Source organism: Neophocaena asiaeorientalis, unplaced genomic scaffold (genome assembly GCF_003031525.2).
Source record: "Neophocaena asiaeorientalis asiaeorientalis breed wild unplaced genomic scaffold, Neophocaena_asiaeorientalis_V1.1 scaffold599, whole genome shotgun sequence".
Classification (NCBI taxonomy): domain Eukaryota; kingdom Metazoa; phylum Chordata; class Mammalia; order Artiodactyla; family Phocoenidae; genus Neophocaena; species Neophocaena asiaeorientalis.
In genome coordinates, this window is record NW_020173499.1 from 405560 (window position 1) to 416239 (window position 10680).

At 44.2% G+C, this 10680-nt stretch overlaps 1 protein-coding gene across 1 annotated transcript; it reads right to left on the reverse strand.

The window, feature by feature from the left end:
* Window positions 1-804: 804 nt before the first annotated feature.
* On the reverse strand, window positions 805-9874 carry IL4 (interleukin 4). The gene is made up of 4 exons (XM_024747613.1): window positions 9675-9874; window positions 9352-9399; window positions 3945-4070; window positions 805-994 (listed from the first exon to the last, which is right to left on the reverse strand). Exons 1-4 carry the CDS (start codon window positions 9807-9809, stop codon window positions 902-904), a joined length of 402 nt encoding a protein of 133 aa, XP_024603381.1. The 5' UTR covers window positions 9810-9874; the 3' UTR covers window positions 805-901.
* Between the last annotated feature and the right edge of the window lie 806 nt (window positions 9875-10680).

Sequence of the window (10680 nt, forward strand, 5' to 3'; positions counted from 1 at the left end):
ATCAACCGTCATGTACCCATCCCCAACTACAACATTCATCAGTTCATGACCACCTTGCCAACTATTTTTTTAATCAACTTTAGGTATTTTGTATTGATTTCCCCATTGAAAAGTGAGAGTTTACCTTATTTATACTGCCCCTTCCAAATTTTTTATAGTAAGTTATTTTTAGATCTTCTGTTACGTTTCCAAGTTTGAATAAATACTTAAGTCTCTTGTTCCATCAACCTTAGACAGTGTTGGTGCCCCACCTCTCTATCTTTCCTTTTGCTTTCACCTCTCAGTCATTTTGAACTATTCCTTTTCTGTTGTCAGTTTGATAGCATTTAGTCTGTTCTGTAACCATAATTAAGTCTTCCATGCTTTGTCTATTGGTTGGTTCGAAGCTTGAGAATCAAAAGAATTTACATTATTAGGACATTAAATATTGTTCACTGCAGTGCCAGGTAGTGTGCTAGAATTATTTCCCCACCGTGGACTCAATATAGCAACCCTTGTGCCAATGGGAAAAGAATGTTCTAAGCATCCAGTTGACACTTTTTAAATTCAGAATTACTTGATAGTCAGTGGGACTTATAGACCCACTCTGCAAGCTCTTTTAATTATCATTTACATCTTGTGTGGCTTTGTATTCTTTAATCATTTCATGCATTATGTCCCCAATGAGAGAGGGAACTCCTTGAGAGGGAAGTGGTCTCTCCTTTTTAATTCCCACACCAGTTTTAGTCTCTCAGTAAATTAAATTGGTTTCCCCAAAAGTTGGCAAGTAAATATAGTCTATGCCATTAAAATGACATCATGCTGTCAGATTCTGCATATACTTTATTTTATGATGAGTTATAAATAGATAAATATTTTTAAAATAAGTCTATTAAAAACTCATAAATTAAAATATTCAGCTTCAACACTTTGAGTATTTCTCCTTCATAATCGTCTTTAGCGTTTCCAAGAAGTCTTTCAACGTACTCTTCTTGGCTTCATTCACAGAACAGGTCTACAAAAGAAAAATTTCATTAGTTTTCATTGCTAAGTATTTGAGTCTTGCTCATGCCTGTCTACCTGGGTCAAGCCTATGCTGCCACTTGCCACCTGAGCAATGATCAAACCAGGGCCTCCAGTCTGGCTTGACTCTGCCACTAGGCCAACAGGGTTTGCCTGTTTTTGGTGCATGCTACTTAAACTCCTAGAAATGGCCACTGTACCATCACTAACTGTCTGCCTTCAGGGTGTGGCCATCCCTGGAGAGGTGTGTCACAGCTAGGTTCTGCTCAGGGACATAACATGAAGGTGGAGGCTCAGACCTGCCTGCTGCCATCTTGAGCCTGTGCCATCTGGACTGCTGAGAGAGAGATTCAGTCCCCCCGCCCATTAACCAGAAACATCATAGTTTGGCAGCCCTTCAGGTGGAAAGGATTCCTGGTACCTACCACCAGGCCACTGCTTCAGTTTGAATCTCAGCTCTACCAAATTATTAATTGCATTGCTTAGGACAAACTACTTCGTTTATAAAAGCTTCAGTTTCCTCCTTTGTAAAAGGGGAACAATAGCGCCTACTTCCTAAGATAATTAAGAGGCTCAAAAGAGACAATGAGGGCTTCCCTGGTGGTGCAGTGGTTGAGAGTCCGCCTGCCGATGCAGGGGACATGGGTTCGTGCCCCGGTCCAGGAAGATCCCACATGCCGCGGAGCGGCTGGGCCCGTGAGCCATGGCCGCTTAGCCTGCACGTCCGGAGCCTGTGCTCCACAACAGGAGAGGCCACAGCAGTGAGAGGCCCGCGTACCGCAAAAAAAAAAAAAAAAAAGACAATAAGTGTAGTGTCATGTCCCTGTTTTATTACCTTGTAAATGAGGCAGCAGGGAGGGGATGAATGTCTCTAATTCCTCTACTTGGCATTAGATAACATCCACTCTTGGCTCTGCCTCTTTCCTACCATCAGTTCTCCCCTCTTACTGGATCATTCCCACTGGTATACTGACATGCTCCATATAGACCTCACCTTAAAAGAACTTCCTTCATGCCATACCTGCCCTTCAGCTATTGTTCTATTTCTCTGCGACGTTATAGAAAAGCACCTCGAAGGAGTTTTTATACTCAGTGCCCCTTTCTTTTCACTCCTCCCCAGCCCCATTCTCTATGGAATCCACTCTAGTCAGGCTTTCATTCCCGAATCTCCATTTATATCAGCATCACCGGTAACCTCCCTCATGACAAATCCAGTGGCCATTCTCAGTGTTCATCGTTCTTGACCTGTTAGTACATTTGACACAGTTGATCACTCCCTTCTTCTTAAAAGAGTTTCTTCACTTGCATTCTGGGGTGTCACACATTCTTTGACTTCTCCTACTTCACTGGCTACTTCTCAGTCTCTTTTGCTGGACCCACCTCTTCCTGACCTCTATATGTTAGAGTGCCTCTGGGCTCAGTCCTTGGATTTTGTTCTTTCTTTATGTGCCTTTTTTTATTGGCCCTGCTTTTTTTTTTTTTTTTTTTTTTTTTTTTTGGCTGCGTTGGGGCTATGTTGGTTCTTCATTGCTACACGTGGGCTTTCTCTAGTTGCGGTGAGCAGGGGCTACTCTTCCTCGCGGTGCGCGGGCTTCTCATTGCCATGTCTTCTCTCATTGCGGAGCACGGGCTCTAGACGTGTAGGTTTTAGTGGTTGTGGCTCGCGGGCTCTAGGCGTGTGGGTTTTAGTAGTTGTGGCTCACAGGCTCTAGAGTGCAGGCTCAGTAGTTGTGGCACACAGGCTTAGTTGCTCCGTGGCATGTGGGATCTTCCCAGACCAGAGGGCTCAAACCCATGTCCCTTGCATTGGCAGGCAGATTCCCAACCACTGCGCCACCAGAGAAGTCGAGACCTGTGGCTTTAAACAACATCTTTCTAAGAACTCTTCACTTAATATCACAAGTTCTGACATCTCCCTTAAGCTTCAGACTTTTTCAACAGTCTTATCAACATCTTCACTTGACTATTAAGTAGGTACCTCAGACTTACTATGTATAAAATTCAACTCCTGACCTTAAGCTCAGCCTCCAGCCCTGATCACCCCCAGTCTTCCATATCTGATAACAACACCAACCATTCCCCAAGGGGCCCAGGCTAGGAATCAGGAGGCCACGTTTTACTCTTTCCCTCACCCCCACAATAGATGTGTCAGCAAGTCCTTCTGGCTCTATTTTTCGTTAATATCCCAAATCTAACAATGTCTGCCGCTTCCACCCTGTCACACCCCCCATCATCTGCAGGCTGGAATACTGTGGTAGCCTCTCAACAGGCCATCTTGCTTCTATGCTTACCCCTACTCAGTCTATTTACTGCACAGTAGCCAGAATGATCATTTTAAAAATTACATAAATCAGATCGTGGTCTCTGCCTTGCTTAAAACCCTGTGGGAGTTTCCCACCATGCTTGGGGCAGAATCCATAGGCCCTGTGTGATCTCCTATTAAAATCCTCCTCCCTCACTCTGATCCCAGCCCTCCTATTAATCTTTGAACACATGAAGCTCATTTCTACCTTAGGGCCTTTGCACAGCTGTTCCCTCTGCCTGGAATGTTCCTTCCAAATCTGTAACATGGCCGGCTCTGTCACTTAATTCAAATATCTGCTCAGATGATGTCACCAACTACTAAGTCAGCCCTCTCCCTCATGGCCTCTGTATGTTCTTTATTCCTGTATTTTTCTTCATGGCACTTATCACTACTGGAATCATATTATATGTTTGTTTGCTTTTCTCACTCACCCATTACAACATTCTGTAAGAGCAAGAACTGTATCCCCAGTGCCTAGAACAGTACCTGTAAGCAACACTCACAGAGCCTCAACAAATATTTGTCGAATGAATGAATGGGTTGATTAACCAAGGGTACTACTATTCATAAGGAGAAATATCTTAGAAGTAAGGCTGCCATCCATTGGAAGGCAAGCTGTTGGCATAATGCAGCTTACCATGTTTGCCATGCTGCTGAGGTTCCTGTGAAGTCCACTCAGGGGTTTGTTGAAGCACTTCTGGTATCTGTAGATATGCCGAAGCACAGTCCCGGCCCTGCAGAAAGTTTCCTTCTCAGTTGTGTTCTAGAAAGAGAAATTCCACAGATAGCCACTGCTAGCTTGATTTTGAACATTGGAGAGAGGTGTTTCCTTCTGATTTCTTCTTTCCAGAAGGACAAGTGGAGAAGGTGAATTTGCTCAACGGTGGATCAGGTATTCAAGTATTCCTGCCATGTGAATAGAGGCTGCTCGTCACAGTAAACAACCTCTTCCAGTTACTTGCAAATGCAGCAGCCTTCAGCCTTTTCCTGAAACCTCCCAATTTCTTTTCCCTTGGAGGGTTTTGCTGAAGGGGTACCTGAATCAAGTCACTCAACTAAGTAAATGGGAGAGTGGGGATTTGCATGCGGGGCCATCTGTCTACAACCCATGTCTGTTTCTTTATCCCATGCAAGCTCTTCTTTCTGTGGATGCAGTTGTATGTACATCAGCTCGTAATCAGAGTCTGCTCTGCCTTATTCCTGTAATTTATAGTTTTTGAATTCAGGTTCCCTGGAAATCCCACATGTTTGTTGAATAAATGAATGCCCACCCTTTGACATGGACAGTGCCACTTTGGCCAGCACTCTCCATTTAACCCTCCCCATGGGAAGTAGCAGTGTGAGGAGATAAGACATGTCCCCACACAGCTAGAGGTGAGTGCCAGGATCAGAGCTAGGTGCCCCAGGAGTGTGGCCTGGGGAGATGAGGGGAAGCTTCTGAGAAAGGGTGCTGGGCCTTGGACAGAGTTTCTGTTAGGGGCTTCTAGCCTTGAATGTGCAGGGTCAGAACCTCCTTGGAATGCTGGCAGCCCTGGTGTGAGTCTGGCCACATGGCTCTTCCTGGGGACCTTTGAGTCTCAGAAGAGGGCTTGTACAAGTGCGGAACCAGCTCTTTTTGAGAACCTGGGAGAGGGAATGTGTCTCGGCCTGGTCAGGCCTGGTGTGTCCTCTCTCTCTCCACTGAAGAACAAAGGCCCGGAGCCTGGAGGGTGCCTTAGCTTGAGCCCAGTCCAGCTCAGATAAACCTGTCTCCAGCCTCTGCCAGGACCTGCTCTTGTTCCTTGCCACTCAAAATGTGGCCCATGAAGCAGCAGCGTGGGCGTCACCTGGGAACTTGTTAGAAATGCAGAATCTCAGACCTCCCTCTGGACCCACTGAGTCACAATGTGCATTAACAGGATCTCCAGGGGATTTATGTGAAAAGCACTGTCCAAGCAGCTTTTTAGGTTCTTCCGTATTTTTTCTGATTACCAAACTTTTTACTATAAAAGTAATATACAGGGGGCTTCCCTGGTGGCGCAGTGGTTGAGAGTCCGCTTGCCGATGTAGGGAGACATGGGTTCGAGCCTGTTCGAGCCTGTGCTCCGCAACGGGAGAGGCCACAACAGTGAGAGGCCCGTGTACCACAAAAAAAAAAAAAAAAAAGTAATATACATTCAACAAAAGTGAATTCACTCATTATCCCATTAGCCAGAGAGAACTACTGTTAAGATTTTGCTCTCTCTCCAGATTTTTTTAATACTATTTTTTTTGCAATAGGGACCAACTATTGATACTCTTTTATAACCTTTTTACACTTAACATATAGCACTAGCAATTTCTTAAATCATTCAGTAATATTTAAGAACATGTGATTGAGAGCTGTGTAGGAACCTAGGGCATATTTGTGCCATAGTTGATCAATCCCCTATCACTGCAGTTTTTTGCTTCTGTAAATAAAGTGGCAGCAAGTCATCTGTATAAATCTTTGTGTGCATCTCTTATTTCTTTAGGCTAAATTCTAGGAGTGCAGTTCATATTTTAGGGTTTTTCCAGGAAGATCTTGACCCAGACTGAAGCGCCAGAATCCTAGACTACGAAAGCTTCCCCTTTCCGCTGTGGAGCTTGATGGCCCATGGGCAGGGCCTTTGAAAGGACATGTATGTACTTAATGAAGTACATGTCCTTCCAAAGGGCATATACTCTGGCTGGAAATTTAAGAGCAGCATCAGTATCTCTGGGCTCTGGGAGTCAAGAAACCTCCCATAAATCACCATACCTCTGGGGGGCTTTGTGGGTGAGCAGAGGTGGCGAGGCCAAGGAGAAGGCAGACACTAGCTGAGTATGCAGATGGAGGCAGACGCCTATGTTGCTGGAGAGAGAACAATGAGGTTCAAGAATGCCAAAAAGAGAAGAGATCCTTTGCTTATTTTTCCATCAAAATCTGATGAGCCTTTTCTAAAACGTTGGCTAGGAGCTTAGAAATTATACTGTCTCAGTTTTGAGTATGTAGCCATTTAAGGTAGGAAAGCACCCTCTAAAGATATTTTTCAGGGACTTCCCTGGTGGCCCAGTGGTTAAGACTTCGCCTTCCAGTGCAGGGGGTGTGGGTTCGATCCGTGGTCGGGGAGCTAAGATCCCACATGCCTTGCAGCCAAAGAACCAAAACATAAAACAGAAGCCATATTGTAACAAATTCAATAAAGACTTTAAAAATGGTCCACATGAAAAAATCTTTTAAAATAACTAAATAAAGACATTTTTCAAAAGACTTTCTAAAGGTGATTAGGATAAGTATAGAAAAGAGTTTGAATCAAATGGAAAACTTTTAAAAGAAGGAATTCTAAAGGTCTTTAACTAGTTTTAGTTAAAGACCTTAATGTTTTAGTTCCATTGGCATTGCGGCAACAGGATGACACTCTGACCGCCCACTTTTTCGACTGCTTGTCCAGCTTTCGCTGCCTGAGTGTGTCTTGCTTAGGGCACACTTTGAGGAGCCATGCGGACCCTGCAGTTCAGAACTGCTCAGGAAAGAGGCTCAAAAGGGAGGCCTGGTCTCCTGCCAGAAAGAAGCGCACCCCTCATAGGAATACAGAAGTGGTGGCACACCATTTGGGAGACTTTGGTGCAGGGATTCTGCTAGAGTTCTAATGGGTCTTGACTAGCTTCATTTAAGGACATACAGATCCATCCTATATGTATTGTATTCATTATCTCCACTTATTCCCAAATTTAGTCAGCGAATGTGATGTATGAAAAAAATCCTCTACTTTCACTTTTAAAAAAAGATTTGAGGGTTGGCATAGAGCTCTCTGAAAAATTATGGACTTTTGCTCCCTTTGGTAGTAGGAAATAGCTCCAACTAATGGTCCACCCAAGAAGTCCTTCCTAGGCCAGCCAGCTTGCTTGCTTTCCACCTTTCTCTTCCTCAGACCACCTAACTTCAGAGACACTCGGGAGGCATTGCATGTGGAACCCAGGATTTAGATCAGCACATTCTTCCAGCATTTGCCAAGAGCAGGATGCCACCCAATTTGGGCAAAATGGAACTCTTGATCCCCAAAAGCACTAAAATGAATGTGCTGGATTTTGGAAAGATGTTCTTCTTGAGAACACAAAGAAGTAACTTTTCCTCCCACATAGCATCTTTGTGGGTTTTGAAAATAACAACCTTTCTTTGTTCTGAAGTATCTTAATAGATAAGTAAGCAGTGCTGAGTCTTTGAGGAAAAGAGAAGAATGGAAAAATGAGCTTGTTAATCCAGGAGGAATAGAAGCAGTTCGGGAAAAGGTATGAGATAGGTAAGAGTGAAGGAAGGCAGCAGGGACTGGCCTGTACCTTGGCGGGGGTGAGGGCTGGCTGGGTCTTCTAGAGCAGCCCAGAGTGGGGTCGCACTGGGCTCGCAGCCATGGAGGGTTTGATCATTTCCTAACGCTGGCCTCTTTCTTAGAATGGTTGCTTCTCTACAACCAGTTTTTACCTTTAATCAAGAGTTATATCATACAATAACATTTTCCACTAACTCAAGAGTTGGATTCCAGCCAACTTTCAAAATTGCTTTCAAATCTTCACATGTAGAAACTGAGGCACAAAAAGGTGTGGAGACTTACCAAAGGCCACATAGTTAGTTAATGGCAGAACTGGGGCTAAAGCCACAGACTGTCTCACTTCCAAACCCTCGGCACTTCTGCTGGGGCCCTGCCCTTGGCTTTGTCAGCACCCTCCCAGCAGTGCAGCCAACCTCTGGAGAGCCCAGAGCACAGCTCAGTGGACTCTTGGCTATTTTATTTCTATATATATACAATATTAATATATGAGATATATAAAGTATTAATACATTATATATATACATAATATATAAATTTATATATATATATAAAATCTCCAAGTCCTTCCAACCTGCTGATGGACAGATACAGTCTGATATGGGATGAGATTCTGAAGGATAAAATTATATAATATGTATTATATAATATTATGTATTATACGTTTATATTATATACTATTATATAATTACATTACAGTATTATATATCATTGTATATCAGACTCCTGGAATAATCTTTAATGAAGTGAGATAGTCCAGATAAAGGCCCGAAGACCAGCTTTGCTCACGAGCAGGACAGGCCTGCCCTGTGGCCTGGGTGCTGGGGTGTGGCCCTACCCAACCCATAGGGCTTCACTCCTGGCCAAGTCTAGTACATGTGGAAAGCAGGTGGTTAGGAGACCACTGGTAAATTGAAGCTTTGGGTTTTTCATTCTCAGTCGTGTGTTTCCATGAAAACAGGAACTGATGTGCAGAAAGCTATTGATATGGCTGTAGTCATGTGTTTGTCAGAGAAAAATGCACTATCAGCTGTCAAATCTATCTCCTCCCACTGCAGATCGGGGGTGTGGGGGTGAGATGCAGCAGGAGGAGGAAAGGTGAGATGCTCTGGTAGGAGCAGCTGGAGGCAGGGATATGTCGGCCCCTGTCCAGCAGGATGGTTCTGGACAGGCCAGAGGGGAGTTGGCAGGACAGAGCAAGATGAGGGTCTCTGGACAGCCATGCCCGGAGCCGGTGGGCTGTTAGGTGACCAGGCTGCGGAAGAGGAGGGGCTCTGGCGATACCTTTTCTGTTGCCATAGGAAGTCTCTTAGACAAAATGAAAGCTCTCTCAACATGTAATCTCAATATCTGTTTTTGTGAGAGTATTTGGCTTTTCAGAAATATATGGGCCAGAAAAATTCTCTCCTTCAACAGCATTTATTGAGTGCCTCCTATATTCCAGGTACTCGACCTGGGTTGGGTAAAATCCTAACGAGCTTTTCCTGGACTGGGATCTGAATTATGACTACAAAACCCAAGCTTTCTATTAAACATCTTCTAAATCAAGTGAAACCAGAAACACCAAAATGTATTTGAGAGTAAAGGTCAGAATTCTCAGTCTTTGAAAACGTTTCACCCATTATAGTTAATTTGGGCCTGTTCCCTTTATGTTAAAAAAAATTTCTCGTTCGAACACTTGTGGATGGCTCTCCTCACCAAGTCACCCATCTGCCAAAGCAGACCCGGGACAGCTCTTACCTTTGTGGTGGCAAAGACGTCTTCTACAGGCAGCTCCATGCACAAGTTCTTGGCCCAGGCAGGAACGAGAGAGCAAGAGACAGAGTTACCTCCAACTGCACAGGGTAAGCCTTGCTGAGCAGCTCTGACTCCCTCAAACTGAGAAAACTTCCTGTGGTCCCTCAGGTGAAAAAAGTGCCAGGAGAAAAGTCTCTACACTGCTCCCCATCCTATCACCAACCACCAACTACCAACTCTCTCGAAGCTGTTATGTTCTTTTCACAGTCTAAGAAATATGCACAGCATCACCAGAACATCTGGAGAGATGGTACCAGATAGCTTACCTTTCTTGCTGTGAGGATGTTCAGCGTTTTGATGATCTCTTGTAAGGTAATATCACACTTGTGTCCATGGATGAAGTTGCTGGTACATGCCAGTAAGCAGACTAGCATTGGGATCAGTTGGGAGGTGAGACCCATTAATAGATCTCTGTTTGCACTGACAATGTGAGACAATCAGTTTACCGGGAGAAGCTAACAATGCAGTTCTGACAAAGATATCTCTATATATAGATTTAAAATTGCTGAAACTGAGGGAAAATAAGTTTACATTGGAAATTTTCATTACACCAGGTTGTCAGTCATGTGGGACCAATCAGCGCCTCTCTTCCAGGAGAAAAAATGCCTCACAAAAACAGGTAAAATGTTCCTGTGAAATCAGACCAGTAGGAAAATGAAACCTTTTTTTAAAAATTGACTACAAAGTATCAGCATAGGAAATTACACCATAATTTGCTCTTTAGGTTAGTCTTATCAGCTTGGGGTTGCTGCTGGCTTTTTGCTCTGCATAGAAGGAGGAGGCCACAGGTGTCCGAATTTGTTTCAGTGCAGCCCTCCTGGGGAAAGATAGAGTAATATCAAGAAAGTTTGACTTGATTAGTATTTCAACCTGGCTTCTTCCAAGTATGGGTGGCATCTGGGAAACTCTCCTTTTGTGGAAAAGCTGATCTGGGGTTCTTTCTCTGGGTAGAAGGAAAGTAATAGGCACAGATTCTCTCCTGTCCTAGCACTCAGGCATGCTGTTCTTCCAAATTTAGGATTTTGGCCAAGGACTTGTAATATGAGGTGGGGCTTAGTTAGGGTCACATCAGGTCCATAGGTCTTTAACAATAAGGAGGCTCTAGGCAAAGTATGCCTATCCTGAGTTTTCAGGAATGACCACTTTGAGGGACTTCCCCTGGCGGTCCAGTGGTTAAGACTCAGCACTTCCACTGCAGGGGGCAAGGGTTCGATCCCTGGTCAGGGAACTATGATCCCACGTGCCGTGTGGCAAAATAAATAAATAAAAGAT

Bases quoted from the DNA above. Each gene is read 5' to 3' on its own strand.
- IL4 (XM_024747613.1), bottom strand. From the start codon at position 9,809: ATGGGTCTCACCTCCCAACTGATCCCAATGCTAGTCTGCTTACTGGCA. The intron at 9,400-9,674 runs GTAAGCTATCTG...GCCTGGGCCAAG, and splicing joins ACATCCTCACAGCAAGAAAG to AACTTGTGCATGGAGCTGCC. The intron at 995-3,944 runs GTAAGCTGCATT...TTTCTTTTGTAG, and splicing joins TCAGCAGCATGGCAAACATG to ACCTGTTCTGTGAATGAAGC.